This window comes from Myiozetetes cayanensis, unplaced genomic scaffold (assembly GCF_022539395.1).
Source record: "Myiozetetes cayanensis isolate MyiCay16 unplaced genomic scaffold, myiCay2020 scf14, whole genome shotgun sequence".
NCBI classification, from domain to species: Eukaryota; Metazoa; Chordata; class Aves; order Passeriformes; family Tyrannidae; genus Myiozetetes; species Myiozetetes cayanensis.
This window is the reverse complement of record NW_026087048.1, coordinates 12,273,478-12,293,693: the sequence shown is the minus strand read 5'-3', so window position 1 is coordinate 12,293,693 and position 20,216 is coordinate 12,273,478. Positions and strand designations below refer to the sequence as shown.

General features: G+C 40.0%; 1 protein-coding gene across 4 annotated transcripts in view; it reads left to right on the top strand.

Moving 5' to 3' along the window:
• Positions 1-20,216, top strand: part of ARNT2 (aryl hydrocarbon receptor nuclear translocator 2) — a 99,092-nt gene that overhangs the window by 16,353 nt on the left and 62,523 nt on the right. Inside the window, exons 1-4 of one of the 4 annotated variants that reach the window (XM_050309285.1) lie at positions 2,575-2,603; positions 8,819-8,930; positions 14,593-14,640; positions 17,735-17,779. In XM_050309285.1, coding sequence (XP_050165242.1) covers positions 8,821-8,930; positions 14,593-14,640; positions 17,735-17,779 — 203 coding nt within the window. In that variant the 5' untranslated portion in view covers positions 2,575-2,603; positions 8,819-8,820. The other 3 variants (XM_050309284.1, XM_050309282.1, XM_050309286.1) reach the window with 3 other exon arrangements.

Sequence of the window (20,216 nt, the reverse complement as noted above, 5' to 3'; positions counted from 1 at the left end):
ATGGGTCAGATTTGGGCACTTCTGCATAACAGAACAGCCATATATGCTATTTGCTAGGTCTGATGCTAAGTAAAAAGTATGGAAAATAACACTGAATGTTACCTTCTGTTTCTTGCACACAACTTATAATTATGCAGTTATTTTTGGCAAATACAAAATGTCAGAGAAGGAGAGAGAATCACCATTCATTTCAAATGGAAATGATGCATAGTTTAGGGAGCTTTGTTTTTTGGTAATTTACTTAGTACTTTTGCCATGTGTCACTAATATCGACCAAAATGATGTCAATAAAACCATGGAAAATTAATGCAGAAGACAATTAAGTGTAGAATTATGTTTTATCAGTGCATGATCATGTGTATAGTGGACGAAGACCAGTCAGGTTCACATTCAGACACCTCAGATGGTCCAACTGCTGTTGACTACAGTTTTACAGTGACCCTTCACATAAGGACCTGCCTCCTTTCTTTTAATAATGTTTCCATCAATCCTGAAATAGCCTTTCAAAGCCAGATTTTCATCCTCTCTGCAAACCGGCCTTTTACAGTTGCTGCCCTACTTCCCTGCGCAATTTGCATGTTCAGTTTCCCACTTGTGACTATTTATACCTGAGACACTTGCCAAGTGCTGGAGGCTCAGGTTGTGTTTTCAATGTGAGTCTACCCCAGGTCCCTGGAGTTGCTTCTAGCTCCCTTTCTCTCATGCATTTCCAGACCTTGGTTGTGAGAAGAGCTTTTCTTCTAATGCGTCGGTACACTGTAATCGTGGTCAAGACCTGGGCACTGTTCTGCTTGTGCTAAAGCCCCCACTTCTGCAGTGAGAAAGCTTGTCAAATTTTAGAGGCAGGCCAGGTGCTTAAGTTCAGGTGCATTTTCAAGTTCATTCTGCAGTGCACGTACAAGCCTTGTTTTAATTCTGAGAGGACTTATTGTTTTCTAAGACCAGAGACATGCTTTCAGAACGGGGGCCATATAAACCTCTTTTTTAACCTTTCCTCCTTGTTTTGAATTCCAGCAAACTCTTTTGATGGGAATGGTCATAGTTTGGCAGGACTTGTCAGCAGTTGGATGTATTGGCTTATTAGAGGCAGTACCAGGAACAGTTCACCTCAGTCAGAGGCTGAATAGCTCAAGAAGAGATAACAAGGAATTATGAATAAGAAGTGGAAAAATAACCAGGGAAAAATTCAGGGGCATAGGTGCCATGCCATTTGTCAGGAAGAAGGGAGGAATGAAAAAGCAGCTACCCTTTCCCTTCTTCCCAACCCAACGTTAAGTAGCAAAGCACATTTTCTGTCTGTGCTTCAAGTTTGATTTTTAGTCTATAGCATTCCCTGTAGTAGGGGCAAAAGCGGGACTGCAGGTCTTCTTCTTCTGGATCATGCTAAAGGCCATCATGACCTTATTCAGTTGTAAATAGGTTGTTGGTCATGCAGGCAGTGAGCATGGATGTGGTCCCCACCCTTTTCTTATGCCCTGATGTCTGTGGAAATTGTTGTGCCTCGACCACAGGATAGATATTAGTTATGGATGAATGGAATTACCAGACATGACTGGAATAAACAAGGTGATTAACATGAGAATAGGAAATAAAAATAAGAAGTATTTTCAAAATAGCATTCAAAATCACTTAGTACTGTACGAAATAATTTTTTTGTTTAAAGAATTGTAAGGTTGACATTTCTTCAACTGGGTTTTTGGGTGCCATGGTTTCTGCATGTCTAGTTTTGAATGCTTCAAAGGGCCCTGATTTTCAGTGTCAGCAGGAGAGCTGTCTCGCATTGTCCCTCAAGATGAACACTTACAGCAAGAATTCCCCTAAAGCAGACCAAATCCCTCTCACTCCATGTCTATTTCTAATTCTGTCCCTGCATCCCACCTCCTTTTGCACATCCTTGTGGTGCTGTTGAACCACAGGGCACGCAAGAAGTGTGGATTGTACTGAGATCCCAGGGCTCCATGAATGGGTTGTGTGAGTACAGCAGTCAGGTGTGGGGGCACTGTAGAGTATTTCGCCTCTTTGGCTTCTGAACGTGCTCTCCCAGTCTACTGATAGGGCGTATGGTAGATGTCTCTTAGATTTGTCACTAACTCTGGCATCTCCTCCAGAGTCACAGCAGAAAAGGCAGTGAGCAAGATGACTGGATTTGGTGTCTGGAGCACCAGTTAGACCACTCTCTTAAACTGCTGCTCCCTATCTCTGCTGGAGAGCCCCTTAACTGAACAGCCTCATCGCATCAACTCCCCCCTGCACGTATGCTTAACATTCACCTGTGATGCAGAGGGATGATAAAGCTCTGGTTTTAATTTTAAAAAAGGGAACGTTTCTCTAGTAACGTTCTAGTAACTAACCATATGCCCTGGTTTTTCTTCAAGATCAGGGATGAGCCCCCCACACAGACCCCAAAACACAGGACATTGTGGTGGAGGGGGAAGTTTTTAATTAATTAGGGTTTATATATTATTCATAAAAGCCCTTCCTGTGTTAGTAGCTGTTTCCAGAACCTAAATGGTTAAAGTAGAAAATGTTAGTAATTTTGCTGCAAATAAATTGATCAGTATGCAAGACGGTTGTCACCGGCTGAATCATGGTCCACAGTTAAGGTAAACAGATCTGTGATGACATTTTCTGAGCAGAATACCAATGCTGCTACATTTCTTCCCAGAGGTTTCTGACTCTTCTTATATGCGGATAAAATTTCTCTCCTAGAAGGTTTTGTTCACGGGAGAGAAATAGCATCTTTGTAAGAATCTTCCTTAAAGGTGGGATTTATTATATTTTGTGATTTATTTGTAATCGTGATTCTGTTGAGAGCATGGAAAGGAATGTTTTTGCTTTTCTGCATATCCTGTCTGTACAGTAGATCTTTTTGATGTGGAGTCTATTTAAAGTGTCTGGCAATGGAATGCAAGTAAAACAGTATTTAACAGAGTTATCAGGAACAATGAAAATGTTTTATTTTTCATATTCTTTGAGAGTGAGCTCTGTTTTATAATCTCTGTAGTTAACACATAAAAGCAATGACTAAATAAACAGCTAGATTTTTAGCATTAGTGTTTCTGTGAAATATTTTTGACTACATGATGGCTTCATATTTTAATTGGCATATTCTAAAGTAAGAGATATGATATATTTTATTCTTAAATGTCTTTATGCTAGGCAGAAAATCCCCTTTGCAATTGACTGCAATCAAAACCTTTTAGCTGAGATGCATCCAACTCCCGTATGACTTCAGGGTAATGAAAAATACAGTTTCTAAAGAAGTTTTTGAAATCTGCATTCTCAGAATATTTAAAAGAACATTTTAAAATCTCTGTGTATGATGCTGTTGATGGGAGAGGGCACATTTGTAATTCTGTGTTTAGGCTTAGATCCACATTTACTTGGAAGTGATTGACATCTCAGTCATTCTATGGATTAGTGGCTGGAAATCTGTCACATTTGTATTGATAAAAGCAGAATCTCCTTCGTTCAGTCAGATGCTGGTATCTGACTTTAATCCCATTTATTACAGTAGATGCTGGAGGATAAAAGAGCCCTGTGGAGAGCATGCTCAGTAATAGCAAACCTGGAACTGGTCGTTAAAGTCAATGCCAGGGATTCAAAGTCTCTTGGAGTTGGCAAAAGCATTTCTCCAGTAGACTTTGGATTTAAACCTGGCCCTGTCTGTGGCCAGTATTTGTAGGCAAGGAGAGTACAGCTTGGGTGCTCGAGTTGTTGAAAATAGTGTAGTTAATAGGACCTTTTGTGAGATGGACTTAGAAAGTCTTGTCATGCACAGCGTCGGGTTGTGTTTCAGAGCTTCACAGCAAGATGCATGGCTGTGGTTTCTGGAGAGAAGCAGAGCAGGAGCCATCAGCCCTGGAGCTGTGTGGTGCAGACTGTGAAGATACCTGGCCAAAGAACTGCACTTCTCTGGGGGATGTCCCAGCAGGTCACAGCATTTGTGTCAGAGACAAGTTAGAGCTGCATTTCAGGTGGTGGATCTGGGGTGGGGCTCAGGATTTAAAGTTTGGGCTTAAGAACCATGATTTAATAGTTCTCTGCCTAAAAAGTAAGTCCAGTTTCATCCTGGCATTTTGCACTGTCCAGTACTTCTTGCTGTGATTATGGTTCTCATGCACTTTCACAGTATCCTTGTGCAGCATTTAGCTTGCTCTTTGTTTTGCTTTGTGAAGAGCACGGTAGCTGTTTCTTGTGCAGATCTGTGTAACAGAGTTTGAGATGAACATGCATTTTATTGGAAATAAAACCCTGTGGTTTATCCCTGTATTTTTAATGTGCATTTGCAGGTTGTTTTTCATTTCAAAAAGGTCCCTGATTATTTTGGGGGTGACCTACACGTGGTACTGGAGAGTAGTGGAATATCCAAAGTTGGAGTGTTCAGCAATGAAATTAATTCTGGACAGAAATGGAGGGACTAATTCTGCTGCTTTTACACTGAGCACTGACATTGTCCCTGGATTAATGAGACTTCTCAGGGATCCCCAAGATGAACATAAGTATTAGGGGCAGGATTAGGCCTGCTCCCAGACATGACAGTGGTAAGACAAGAGCTGTAAGATGTCATCTAACTGGAAGAATCGTGAGTGAAGATCACCAAAGATTGTGAGTGTTGTGTTGGGCTCTGTTTTAATAGCATTTCTGTGTTCTTTGGCAGATCTCTAGGTAGCTCTGTAACCCTCAAAACTGAATATTGTAAGCCTTTTTTCAGAAAAAAAATAACTTATATTTGATGCTAAGGAACATTTTTAAATAAATTTGTTCAGAACACTGCCTTGATGCTTGCAGATGATTTTCATGAATGTTCAGCCTGACCTTGTTTTACTTTCTGAGAATTATACCCTTATGCTCATGTTTTAATTTTGGGTAAAGTAAGCAACACTTGTTTTATTTCCATTGGCAGAAGGAAAGTCCACTCATGGAATGTTCAACCTCAAAAAGAGAACAGCTTGTTTCGTAGCTTTTGTTGCAGCTGAAACATTTCTGTGAACATCAGTGTTAACATGTGTCTGAACGTGGGTTTGCTTATATGAGCCTGGAAATGTCATCTTTACAATTGTTGACCCAGCATGTCCTTTTTATATATATATATACACATCTCAATAACCAACTTGACACCCTTCTGCAGTGCTGGACTTTCATAGCAGTTTATGCTCCAACAGAGTAATTGGGACTGCCCTCAATTTATGTTGATGCAACTTCACACAGTTGCAGGTTGCTCTTACAGTTTTTTATGTTGGGGTTTTTTTAGGTCTGTGTCCAATGTACACACGACACCTTTTTTTTGTTTTGTTTAAGGTAATAGGCTCCCTGGAATGCCTCTCTACCACAGTATTTCTATCCGAGACTCCCAATTTATGGGTGTCTTTTTTCCTCTCGTTTTCTTTCCTGAGCATGCACAGACGGGTAACTTCTCAGGTGCTTGGTCAGAAAAACAGCTGATGGTTCCATGAGATTTTGCTTCTCGCCCTGCCTTCCCAGGTTGACGCTCATTTCTGAGATAACATTGCTACTTTTCTCACCAGCTCATCAAGGTCTTGTCTTTTTTATATGCTTATGAATGAGTAGAGAACAAAATTTGGGAAAATTTGGGAAGCAGTTCGTATCCATTCCTTTGTCTCCCCAGTTCTTGCAGCCTTCAGCAGAGAGCTGGTCCTTTTGTGAGCAAAGTTTTTACTTTGCCACAATTTATTGTTTACATTTCTGTGCCACCGCCCAGTTTTGATAGGGCTTCCAACACCCTGTTGGCTGCAGCTGAGCACTCGGTCACGCTGTCATCTCTGTTCCTGAAGTCCTCCTGTGGTGCTCTGGTGTCATTGTACACCAAGACTATGTGTGAGGTGCTTCACTGCTGCTCTGGCTGCCCTCTCTGGGGCAGGTCACGTTCAGGGTGTTCCCTGCTCTGTGGTGCTGTTGCTCTTGGATTTGCTTTCTTTCCTGTATTTGCTGCATGAAGAGACCCAGCCCTCTTGGTTTCTCCATCTGCAGAGCTCTGATTCTGTTGTGTAAGGGAAGAAATCTTGTAAAGTGACTGCTTTTCTTAGCAGTGTATGTCCACCCTCGAGGGTCTCAGTGAAAGCTGCAGTTGACCACACAAGGGCTGGTGTCTCTTTTACGTGGGAAACTCTGAAATGGAAAGGTGAATTGGGTGTCTTACACACTGATGTATGTTCAGGTTTCTCATACTTTCAGACTGTTGTATAATTGAAAGTCTTGTGATTTGAAGGGCCTGAACCTTTCCTCCCTCTTACCTGAGCTTTCATGTGGATTAGTGAGAGTGGATCCCCTGATTTGTTTTTTTTCTTGTGCTTATATTTGGGAGGTGGAAGTTTTTGAAGACTTCTTTTTAGAGCAGTCAGCACAATGAGCTTGGTTTCATTCTCCCAGGACTGTGACGATGTATGTGAAGGCTGTTTGGTGTAAGAAGTTACTTTTGGTATTGCACTGTAGTCTATGGAATCAATATACTTGTGTAATAACTCTTTGGCTTATACCCTTTTACACAGGTGATCTATTTGTTGCAGAATGTTTTCTTTCAGGTGTTTTAGGACACTAACATAGCTGAATCCCTCGTTTAGTGGTTTGGCCATTCCTTTAACACTTTTTTTTCTTTTTCCTTATAAAAATACACAGTTTCTGTTTATCCTTCCTTCTTGAAATCTACTAGCTACCCTTGCCTCTTGTATCTTCATACATGAAAGGCTGAATGTAAGAGTAGAAAAACAACTCATTCTACAATCCACAACCACTTAAACTGCACAATGATCAAAACTATCTGTCTGGGTCTCCCCAGGTTGTCAGTGGTGAGAACAAGTGCCCTATAGAAAGAGGTTTGCTCAACCTGTTTTGGATGTACCTCCAAGCATGGGACGCGTATGGGAGTGCAAGGGGGCCTTGTTTCCAGTGATCTGTAAAGTTGCCTTAAATAAATTAACTTTGGCTTTTGGACTTTTAAGAGTTAGATGAATCTGACCCTTGGCCTGTTTTTTCATCACCTTTGTTTTAGACTGAGGAAGATGAGGTTACAAGAATTTATCATCACAGTAACAAGAACAGTATTGTTTTTACTCTCTAAAAATACTACTCAGAGATGATCTGAAATTGTTTTACAACTACTACTTTAAAAAAATCTGATCTCCTTGATGATCTACACTGAAATGTGTTTCTGAGTGACAGGGACACTTTGTAGGTAGATTTATTATGGTTTTTACCATCTGCTTTAATAAATGAGCGAGTGGAGCATTTCAAAATGACCTTCAGTTCTGTCCATGAAATGTGAGTTTGAATGTTCTGAATGAATTATGGGCTTTAGACTGCTAAGGGTACTTATTCTGGAAATAGTGATTTACTGTTGTTTGGTTGCTCATGCTTTTATTTGTATGGAAATATGCTAATGTACATTAATGTTGTTTTTCCACATAGCTGCAGCTTTAGCCACAGTGGGACTTTCTGTGGTGTGGGGTTTTAGGCAGAGGTCTCATTGTTTGGCCTTGCAGACTTTGTTAAAAAATATTGCTCTGTTGCTTTTTAGTTGAAGAGGAGTTAATAAAAGTCAATGTACTAGAAGAAATTCATGAAATCAGTGAACAGATAAAATGTTATTATTTGAAATGCATAATATTGCATAATGGATGTATATAAAGTATGGCAGAGATGGAAGTGCTCTCCAGACATAATGAAAGAACATGGATTCCTGTTTCCATAATTGAAGTTATTTTGTACTTATCTGTTGGGGAAAAAAATAGCAGGATTTTTTAAACAGATTTGCTTTCCATTAGCAATTATATTTAGCTGTAGCTCCTGATAACTTGCCAAGATTTTGTAAAAAGAAAAGTTGGAAGGAAGATGCATTTTCTTTCAAGATAATTAAATGTTTTGACTGTAGATTTTACCTCCAGAGTGAATAAAGTATATCTGCATTTAAAAGTTATAATTGCTCATATAGTTTATAAGAGTTACACAGAGGAAAAACATGCTTAATCCATGGGATAGAAGGAAAGGGTATATATATGTTATATTCCACTTTTCTTTTTTGAAGTGTAACAATCTGCTATTTATAGGTTTTAAAAATACTTGCCATTAGTGGTATGAAAACCATTGCATAAGGTGAGCTCTTGCTGTTTCTCAGATCAAAGTTTTGAGGTTTGAGGAGCCCATTAACCTGTGGCTATACCTTGAACACTGGCCGAGGGATGAATATCAACCTGGATTTCGGGCTCGATTCTGCTCTGCAGGACACCACACAGAAGTGAAGGAAACCTTCAAGCTCTGCTAAGTTCAGTCTGGTCCTCTAATGCCTCCAGAACATAAATAATAGAAAAACAGTGTCACCTGATAATTCATCTCTACTCTAAACTCTTGACCTCTCTGGCAAACTGAGAAGGTTTTTTGTGGTTTTTTTTCTTGACACCTTGGTACCACGATCCACAGCTTCATTTGTCTTGGGAATTCAGCTCTGTATTTCTGTACAGGGCACTTTAACTATTGCAAAATGGTTGTTGGCCTTCATCTGACAGCCTCTTGGAGACCTGATATGAGAACCATTAGGTCACTTGAAATACAGAGGTACCTACTTGCGATTCTGTGTCTCCCAGGCACTGCTAATGGCTATTGGCACAACTGGGCTTCTTGTAAGGGAGCTGTGGATCTGCTGGGTTTTGGTAGGAGAGCTTTACTTTTCCTTCAGAAATAAAAAGGAAAACTTTATCTGTTTATTTTGGAAAGGGCCTTTCTCTAATGTTGTCACCACGGGTTTCTCCTTGAAGGTAGTGGATTAAAGGATTTCCTCCACCTCTTTCCTACCTCTGCCTTACAGAAATGGCATCAGATATTCCTGGCTCGGTGGCCTTGCCAGTGGCTCCAATGGCAAGTGGACAAGTGAGGATGGCAGGATCCATGCCTTCCAGAGGGGGAAAGCGTCGCTCTGGGTAAGTAATTTCTTTTTTTTTTTTTTTTTTTTTTTTGAGGTCTGGAACTGGAAATTACTGGTACTGTAAAACTCAAAATGTACCTGTATGTATGTGTGCATTTATTATGTAATGTTTTACCTATCTAAATTACATTATGACATTAGTCACTGATGTTCTGGTTTTCTCTTCAATATATCTACTCCTCCTGCAAGATCAAACATGCAGATAAGTGTGTGGTTTCTTGTTTTGCTTGTTTCAAAAGACTTTCAGGTTTGGCAAAGCATCCAGAAATGGAGTTTGGATCCTGTGACTGTTGTAGATGTAATGACTGCATATAGCCTACATCTGTTTAATCCCAAAATGATTTATCATGTGAATAAAAGCAGCAAGATTGTACATGCAGACTTATCCAGCTTCACCTGAAGGTTTCACTTGAAATCTCTTAAATGGAGGCCTGTTTAAAGATGTTTTCCTTATGGTTCCAGGTACAGAAATACCATGAACAGTTCCCCTTCAAGGATCATGGACTATGATATCCTAGGTCTCTCTGGAAGTGCAGCACAGTCTGCTGCTGGGAAAAGGGCCTGAATCAAATTCAGCCCTTACAACACAAGCTTGGGGGCTTTGCTAAAGAGGAAGGAGGACCCAGGGAACTTCAGAGGTTGATGTGGTACAGCTATAGTTTTTCCACATCAGATTGTTCTATGGAAACTCACAGTAATCCTCTGTGTTAGAAGAAAAGTGAAGCAAGAGCTTCAGAAGAGTAGAAAACTTCTCTCTAGTAATAACAGTAAACCCTTGTTTTTATCAACAGTTGATCACATATAATAATGGTCTTTGGGTGATGCTTTCTCAAAGATACCTGATCTGAGACTGTCTGCAGAAGAGATTGATTAGTTTTACATTTGGTCCTAAATAAGACAGTGGTAGGGCTTAACAGGGTTGATAGTGTGAGTAAAACCTTCAGTGATGGACACCTAAGGAAAAGGAAATTCCTTGTGAGGCTGCTCTAGGGATTATTTACCAAGGTACGTTGCCAGTTTTAGGTGTCTGCTCAAGTAACAGTGCTGGACTCTCAATCTTGGAGTGAATTAACAAGGGAGAGGGTGGACTGTACCTCCAAAGGGGAGCTGATTTGGTATGACATGAACACTCCTGTTGGTTGTTTCAAGCCAGGTTCCTTTGAACAGAACAGTTTGGAGATCTGCTCGCACTGAGTGTCCTTCCTTTGTTGAGCTAAGTGTATGAAACCGGTCTGAGAGACTCCTGAAATCTGTCTTTGACAGGCATCACATTTTCATTTTCAAGCTGCTGAATGAAAAAACCTTTTTAAGCTTGCACTCAAAAGAGAAAACAAAGCATTAACATATTTTCATTGCTACCTAACATAGATAAGCTTTTGTACTTTTGAGTTGCAGGATATTTGATCTCTTTTTTGATCATAAACCATGTCAACTGTGAGTACCAGTTTGCAATTTACTGTTGCCAAGGGTTGATGCTGCTGACTGTGAAATATTCTGATTATATTAAATACTGACTTGATATTAATTAAAATGCTTTAACCGTTGCATTTTAAGTATTGTCATCTATTTATGAGAAGGTGGAGTGAGGGGAGGGGGAGAGTAACATAAAATCAAATTATTTTAAATGTATTTAACATGCAAATTCAGTGAGTCAGTACAGATTTGCTTTTATACCCAGATGGTGGTGTTTCATCTGTGCACCACAGCTCTGAACTAATAGCCCTTCTCCAAGCCTGAGCTGAGGGTGCACTTTTTTTTTTATGCTCAGTGTGTGTGTATTCAGACCTTGAGGGAAAGAATGCCTGCTGTGTCTGATTCCTCCAAGCCTGTCTTTGAACAAAGTTGCAACTAACACTTGGTCCTTTCATTACTGTCCTGGAGATACATCTTTGTACACCTAAAATCCTTGGGCATTTTAGAAATGAATGCTTTGTGTCAGACATAAAGGAATGGAGCTGGTGTACACAGCCAGCTTTCCCAGTTTTGGTTATCTCTGAAAATTGTTTCTTTTCTCATAATTGCTGAGGCAAGCTGGCAGAATAATTGCTGTATGGACTTGAATGTAGATCAGTTTAAACTCATTGGCTACCCAGAAGGTGTTTCTGCCGTGTAGGCATTTGGCTTCATTGACAGATAGGGAAAATATTTTTCCTTTCTATAAATTACACCAACTGCTTTATAGAAAAGAGTGACAGCAAAAGATAATGTATTGCAGTGGTCAATGACTACCTTAGATTAATGCACCCTCAGTTCTTTATTTAATGTGTTTTTAATTTAGGCTTTGCTGTATTAGAGGATAAGGGGCTCTTTCACCTTCCTGGCTTGTCTGTACTTGGGCAGGGAGGGTTGAGGGGTTTTTTTTGATTATTTGGTTTCAGTTGCATTGGTTTTGTTGTGGTCTGTTCTTTGACCCAGAAATATTAAGATCTGGGGAGAAAGAGACCTCAGCTCACTATTGTACTCCCCCCAATATTTTACTGAACAAAAGGCTGTAGTACAGATCCCCTTCTGCCTCTCAGCTGCATCTGCTCGTGACCATTCCTGTCTGTCCCCTTGCTATACTGTGTAATCATGGCAAGCATCTTTTGACATTTTTTGGGAATTTTACATAGTAATTTTGTCGCAGTCTTGAAATTCTCTCCCATCTCAATTTTTTAACCTGTGCAGATCGACCTTATTGGAGAGTTTTAGGGGGTTTTTTGTATGAAAATAATTGAGAATAATTAAATTTTTAAAAATATTTCTATCACTGTATTTATGGTACCCACACATCTTTTAAGGAAAATACATTTTAATAAGTACCTCATACATCAGGCCTTTTCACGATTGATGTGAACAGTATGAAAGAGGAAAACAAGATTTATGCTGTCTCTTCAAAACAAAAGAGCATAGTGCAGCTCTTTTTAAAGCCTCTTTTTAATGGGAATTTTAAATGAAGATAAAAGATAGTCTTTCTGAATCTTCTGAAATGATGTCATTTGTCTTCTGGGAGGCTGCTTCTACTGTTTTGCTAATGTGCAGTATATTCTATCTAAACAGAAGATCTTATCTGTCAGGGTATGGGGAGGTTGATGGAATATTATTTTTACGTGTTCTGCTGTGTTCTGCTAAAGGTTACAACTGATTCACTGTCTTCCCCTCTGCCTCGCTGTAAAGCAGACACAGTGGATCAAGCAGGACATTGGAATCAATGACTTTATAACTGAGATTTTTTGTTTGTTTGTTTCAAAAGTGTTTTTTCATTTTGCACAGTGAAATATGAAATTAGGAGATGTGTTTATTAACAAGGATGGGACAAAGATACATTTGCTGTTGTATTTTTTACAAGTATTGATATTTTTAATGAACTTTATGTTCATATCTGGGGATTTTTTATAATATTGCATTTGGAATAGAGGGTTTTGGATAGTTTAACAGAGCAAAGGCATTATTTAAAGATTTAGGGTACAGGGTGATGTTACACTAAGCACTTAGGTTATGCCATGATGAGCCCACTGGAAATGTGGGAGTTGTTACCTGTGGTATTAACTCATCTAAGGTAAGAAGCTGATATCCAACCACCTTGATAAATAGGTGTGTTGGTCCCCCTTACTCCTTCAGAGGTAGGGACACAGTGTGGGCAGCAGGATCAAGCCTTTAACTGTCATCAGCTTCTCTGTAATTCTCTGCACTGTACTACAGAAATAATAAACTAGACTAAATGCAGTAGAGCTAAATTTTTGTTTTTGTGGAAAAATCCACTCAGCTGGAGTATTTTGCTGGAAGCTAAGAAAATCCTAGAATCATATCTACCAAGGCATGAGATCTGTGTACTGGAGAGGAAGGAAAGGAGTTACAAAGTTCATCTGTCCCAGATTAAAGCAGTGTCTCATAAAATCCCTGAATAAAGGCTTTTCCCCATAGGTGTATATTTTTTCTGCAGCCCTTTTCTCCCCAGCTTGAAACTGGAGGTTTCTCTCAGTTGTGTTTCAGTGAAGGATGTGCCGGATGTGATGCTTTTGTGAGAGGTTTCGAGTGGAGCCAGCCCAGTGCTGGTCCGAGTGTGCCCTCCACTTACAGACAAACAGCTCTCCTGTAACACTGACTTGCACTTTCAGTGTAGGTAGAAACACTGCAATTAGAATAAGTCAGAAGTTTGTTTTGGAATGTCACTGCAGGCACATTATTATATGTGGGGAAGAAGCAGGTAGGTAAGAGGAGAGACCTTTGGCTAGACAGTAATATGTAAATGTTAAATTGCTGGGAGTACTGTTTGTGGTCAAAGGGGAATTTGGGCTGCTGGTGGTGTCAGCACTGAAGGCCACATTTGGGGTGACAGCAGCAGCTGGGTCCTGGCTTAGCTGCAGCCCCGTGACACGGCTGAGGGCACTGGCCACTGGAGGTCGGTGGTGTTCTGCACGAGGGAGCTGAAGGGGTCATGGACTTTGGAACCGGATTTGGTGGTAATTAGGTGAGCAAAGATGTAATTTATAATGAAAACGATGATTGCATCAAAGTTAAGCAAGTTAAATACACAGCTTTTCTTAAGACTCTTTGGGGAAAATGGTTTTTCCTCCGCTTCCTCCAGAAATGAATAATCACTATAACCATCTGGAAAATATTACTGTGACTTTTCTAATATTGTGTCCAATTCCTGTGCTGATTTGCTGCCTTTGTCCCAGTTATAGGGAGGTTGCTGTGACTCAGACACATCTTTTATGGGCCAGTCTGTCTTGGTTATAAGAATTAGGAAGCGAGGCAGTACTGCCTGAGTGGCACTCTATACTGATGCAGTTCTAGAGAGTGTTTTTACATCATTGTTCCCACACACTAAACATAGAAATCTCAACTTGTAACTGATAGGAATTCTTTTAATACTGTGATAAGTATCATTGTCACTTTGCAAGGATTTTGCCTGTAATAGGACTTATATGTGTTAATATGAAGTGCTACATATGTAATCTGTAATTGTATGAAGTTTTGTTACACTGAAATGTTAGAAAGCCTAGAATGTCAAAGAAATCTGACAAAGTCGTCTGCAAAACAGATCAGTGATTTTCTATCTACACAGATTAAAGTGACTGATCAAGATCTGTAGATCATACTAAAATAAATACACTAATACAATAATTGTATATGGTAATCAGCTTGCTTCTTACTCTAAATTGTTGGCAGAGTCACCACCTTGTAATTGGGATATATATATTTGTCCATCTCTTTTTAAAGTATATAAAAATGTATAGAATGCTTTGGAAATTATACTATTGCTTAACTTTGTAGTGGCTTAATATCAATGGGAAGGAGGCAATCACACTGCCTGACAAAGGAAACTAATTTAGGTGTCTAATTTAGGAAGTTAATCTTCCCAGTCATTCTGTGTGAGAAGCGAAGAAAGAGGTTCCTACTTTTTGTGGCTCCCTGGAGAAGCCAAACTGGAGGGCTGGGATTTGGCCCAATGAAGAGCTCATCTCTTCTGCTGACTTAAGAAGGAGGTCTGGGACATAAGTCAGCTAATGAGCTGCTTCTAGACCTGGAGAATATGAGCAAGACTGGAATCTACAGTTGTTAACACCTCTAGTCAAAACACAAAGCAAACAAGTTTGAGAACCACTGGTTTGAATGTTCATGGCCCCACTGCCAATGTCTTGATTACTGATTTGGAAATCTTGCTTTCACAGAATGGACTTCGATGATGAAGATGGGGAGGGGCCCAGCAAATTTTCAAGGTGAGCATTTACAGAGAGTCAACCAAATGACTGACTTCTCTCAGTGAAGAAAGACAGCTGTCTCACTACTGATGTTTTAAAGTCAATATCAATGTGGCTGAAGAACTTGCCAACAACTTGACCCAAATTCTAGTTACTGTGTTTATCAGCTTCCTCTGCAAATTAGGCATCTTGGTAGAAATCTGCCTAATGTAGTTATTGGCTTATAAAGCTGACAGTGTGTGTCATAATTTCACTCTGCAGCTACGTGAAATGAGAAAATTTGTGATTTTTAGCTTATTATTTCAACTGCTGTAGATGTACTTTGGTTATTTGACATTGCTGAAGTTGTCTTTCTGCCACTGAAAATGGAATTTTATTTCTAATTTATTTCAGATGTTAACTGCTTGTTAAGGCAGTTTGACAGATCCTAGAGGTGGATTGTTTTTTTTAAAGATTAATGAGCTTTACATAATGTACCATTAGGCGTAACTGAATAGTAAAAATTGACAAAATAAATGTTAATTAACGTGGAATATTCTAAGCTAGAAATAAACAGTAAAGCATCATTGCCATTTTTTCACTTTTCCTTTTTATTTCTGGTCACACTGTTTGCGTTTTTTCATTAGAAACCAAGCAGCTGCAGTGAGGGGTGTAGACACTTTGAGGCTTGTGGGTAACTGCTGATTATCCAAATTGTAATTGCAGTTCTCTTCCAGCAGCCATGTTGAAACAGAGCTGTCAGTGTAGGGTTTAACAAGATCTTCCAAGTCAGTCTGAAAGATAAGTGTGCTGAAGATATGCTGTAGCACTGTATCATAATGTACTGGACAAGAGCAGCAGCACCCCTCTTGAACTCATGTCATTTATAAAAAGGCTACTCCAGTCCTTGCTTATGTTAAAACTGCTGATCTGAGGGCTTAGTCCTAATATTTGCTAGAAGAGACATGTTAAGGGAACAAGATTTTTGATAATTGGGACCTGATTTGTGCCTGCATAAGCATCAGGGTTTCTAGGCACAGCGGTGCACGTGTGTTGGTCCTTCTCCATCCTGGCTTTTGGTTTTCAAAGTTTGTTGGTGGGTTGAGCCAATAGTTCCATTAGTTTTATTGGAGAGGTATGCTGTGATGTGCTTAGACTCAGTTGATTTTATATGTCAGATCAAAATCTGGTATTTAAATCTGAAATGCTGTACAGACCTCGGATTGTCTCTTTTTAGAGAGCGCAGAAAAACAGTGCAGAGACAACCCACGGCTATGTTCAGACATCCTCTTCTAGCTGTGCTCTCTCTCTCTCTCTGACTTTTCCCTTCTCCACATTGCTCATATGACTGATTCCTAGCTTATCTCAGTCAAAACTATTTGGTTAGCAAAGAACTGCTGTTTAAATGTTTAAGCTAACCCAGCTGGCTTTGACTGAAGTGCCTGAAGGAGGATGTGTGCAGAAAGGTCAGCTGGGAGACTGGAAGTGAAAAAGCAGTAGTTGGAGGCAATAACATCTTCAGCCCAGTCAGGCAGAGAAGGATGAGTAGACAAGCCCCAGGCTCGTGGGAGCACAGGAGTAGTGGTGTAGTACAGTACTCCACGTGAGTTAACACACTTTGCTTCTCAGGGACTTCCAGGTCAGCTCAGGTATCTCTGCATGGCATCTCATCCTCACACGGAGCCATGTGCATGTGCTTCCCACATAGTGGCGTGTGGCCATTCCTCATGGAATCTGTCTCTTTGTTGAAAATTTTTAGTCTCAGTCTGTTCTCTGGGCAGAGTCAAGGGGGATAAGGTGGCATTTTTACTTGAATGTTTTGAGGGTGCTGGTGTTAAACACAACATAAAGACGGCTCAAGTCTTGCTTAAGCTTTGTCTTCAGTGTTTGAGTCTTAATGAGGAAGGAAAATATGAAACTTCATGAGGAACTCAGTTTTAATTTGAGAAGAAAAAAAAGAAAAAGTTCATTATTAGTTTTTTAGAAGAGAAAAACATGCTTATTTAGTCTGCATTACTTCGTTAGCTAATACATGGAACCTTCATACACTGCCTACTGTAATAAATTACATCATTTTGGAAAGGTGTAATTCTAATACAAAATCTTGCAAATATTCTTGAGCAGTAATACCCTTCACTTTTAGAAAATACATTTCCTTTATTTTTTGTATTTTCCAAAACCTACATTTTCTGTTTTGGAACAAGCAATTTGGTTTCTCCAAAAGTAAGAGCTTTTTCAAACAGATGTGTCTTCTTGTAACTCTGCTACCAAAATCTAATTTCAAATGATTAGAATGTTTTTTAGGAAAGGGAAAGAGGAGCAGCATGTCATTTTTTGCTGAAATGTCACATTGTTGACTGTCTTTGGGACAATGGTTCTGAAATAGTGAAGCTTTGGTCTCAGAGGGCAAAAGTCCCATTGGTTTGGATTTCCTCCATAAAGGTGCTGCCAGTGCACTGCACATACCTGGCTGGGCATCCAACCTCTGTTGATTTGTGTAGGAACGAGGTACCTGTTTACTTCTAAGGATTTAAGCCAGTTTAAATTTCACTTCTATTTACCCAGCAGTTTCACCTGCCTGCCTGACTTTTGCTGGTCTCCACAACAACCAGTACAGTGTCTGTACCTCCAAAACTTTTTTCTGAAGGCATCCTTACATAACACATCGCTCTTCAGCCGTGTCTCTGCCCTCCCGTCTTATCTGTAGACCATCAGTGCCCTCTGCTGAATGGAGCGAGCTGTGGTTGCAAGCTGGAACAGAGACAGCTCGTTCACTTCCAACACAGCAATGAATATTTCATGGGCTGCTGTCGATAAAAGCTCACTGGTGTTTTCTGTAATGGTGCTGGTTGTCAAGTTTCCTAAGCAATCAGTGTATGTCAGAGTGTTTGCATAAATCCACTGAAATGTGTCTTCTACTCTTTTAAATATACAAATGAAGCTTTTTAATCGGCATGGCTTGGAAGTATCATCAGGCTCTGTGTTTTCTTTGCTGTATCATTCTCATTCCCTCGTTTTTCTTGCTGTTATTTGTAATAGTTTGCAGTTGTGAACCTCTTTGCTTTCTGGCTGTGTGTTAACTATAATGCAATGTGTGACCCTTGTTGACTGACGTCCTATCTCTTGTTTCTAGGTATGATGGTGATCAAATCTCTGGTGATAAGGAAAAGTTTGCAAGGTAGGCGTGTCCTGTAGAGCTCCTCTGCTGAGAGAAAAGAGGGGGATTTCGTGTCCAAAAAATGTCAGTACGTGTGCCTTAGCTTAGAGAGCTGGTTATTTTGTTTAGGTGGGATGATGATCAAAGGACTGCTGACACAGGTAGGAAAAAGGGAAGTCAAATACTGTTTGCCCCCATTTTTACTTTATATGATGCCATTCTGACTGATCAAAAGTCAGAATGGATGGCGGATCCAAAAGTACTTGAAATCAGAAATACAAACCCTAAGTGGTTTTGAATCAGCTCCCCAGTATCCCAGAATTTATTCTCCCTCCGAAATTTCCATCTAAAAACAAAGGTAGAAATGACAGAATTAGGACATCATTCTGTATACATGTTTATGAATGCCAGGATTCCTAGGACACACACTTTTGGAAGGGGACCACAGCCCCTCTTTTTCTTTTAAGGATTTAAATTTGAACACATTTCAGGAAAGTGTCGGGGTTTTTGTTTTCTGGAACATTTTCACAGCCAGTAGATTAACATGCTATTACTTCTTAGCTTTTATGATCATAAATGAAATGGGCTGTTGGGTTATTCTTTTCTTCTCAGAAAGCTTTACAGTCTCTTTGTTTACTCTGTATAATGTTGTTTTTTTTGAAGTTCAGGAGTATTAAAATACTTTAGTGGCAGACAATGTCATATGTATTTATAAATGTAAAATGTATGTTGAATATGTCTGTTCTTTGTCTCTCTTTCTTGATCACTGCTTCTGTGAAAATGCTGAACTTAGAGCAAGCTTTCATCATGTAAAAATGCTTTTTTTCTTCCCCTTGTCCATATTTACCTGCATGTATGAGCTGACATGTACACAGGTGTGCTGTATGTACATGTGCACTGTCACACAAGCTCTTCTGCTCATGAGTGTGTATATGATCCAACTTCCACACTTGTGCAGACCCACACAAAGTCTGTTTATCAGCCATGTGAAATGAAAGGTTCACTATTACAGTGTAATAGGTAGTGGCCTCAGACGAGGCTTGGCTGGAATTTACTGAGCAGCCACGGGCTGTCATTGCAGGCACCCACAGCTGGGTTTCCTGAGTATCAGACAGTAAGCACAGGCATCAGTAGGAGTGATAACTCCTGCATGTAGCCCTAACAAGGAGTATTTCTGGAGACAGTGCCTCATGCATGTAAACACTTGTATGTGCAGGGGCAGGATACACATTGTAAAGCAGGGCAAGCCCATGCATTCCTCTGTGTCAGGAAGCAGCATGCAACAACTCAGATTATTTACTGCATTTTAAGAAAAGGCTTCATTCTTAAAAGAAGCCAAAAAGTATACCAAGCCTATCTTCTGCTTTTGTGATCAGTCTTCATAGCAGTCAGCTCTAAAGAATGTTCCAGTTTCTTTTAATGTTGTGTTATTACATCAGTCAATGCTGGTGGACTCTCCACGTGATCATCTCTCACATCTTGTTGGATCAGCCAGCGATCCCACAAGAATATGCCATGCTCAGCTCATTGAAATGAGTGGAAGATGCTGCTTTGACAACTGAAGCACCATCTACCTGTCGTGTACTTGTATTTAGCTGCCACCTGACAGGTACAGTATGAGAAGAACGAGTGCAAGGCACTGAAGCATTCTAGGTCCACTTGGACCATTTCAGATGTATTGGTGTGATTCCTTAAAGTGATCAAGCAATGATGATTTCCAGAATGGGAAAACTGAACTCCCAGATCTTTATTTCTGGAAGATTTTGGTGGCTGTCCATTTTGAGAATTCTCAAATTTGACCCACCACCTCAGTCATGCGTTTCCTCTAAAGGATGATAACATTGGAGCTCAGCCCAACTTGGGCAGCATCAAGTACTGTCATTGTTATTTCCCTGCTGTGCTAGATTGTTCTTGAACATAAATTCCAGTCTGTGTCTGACAAGCCAGATGTTTACTTGCTGTCTTTCGTGCTCATTTATTTATTTATTGGGATTTTTTTTCATATGTACTGTTATACCATATAGTCCCAGTCCTGCAGTCTGATCCTGCAGGCATGTAGTTACTCCCTGCAGGGATGTGGGATGTTCCAAAGAGCATTTCAGGACTAGAGATCTGTGTGTCATTGAATGGGGGTTTTTTTGTAAGTCAGCGCTGACACTGCTGACCCGATATAGCTGTTAGTGAGAGGTTTCCTCTAAAAGACACCTTTTATAAGCAGATCCAACATCTTGAGCAAGGACTGGAAGCTGTGAGATGCATCTCAGCAAATTTGGGAGTTTGGCTGGAGTGGGCAGATGTCAGTTCCTCATATCTTTCTACTTCGTTTTTGTCCTTAAGCCAAAGGAGATTAAGCTGGTTAAGAGATTGAGGTCACAAGCCAATAACTAGAAATATGGGTTCTTTTCACAGCTATGGACAAATCATATTTGTCTGTCTGTGGCCTGGATTTTCTGTCTGT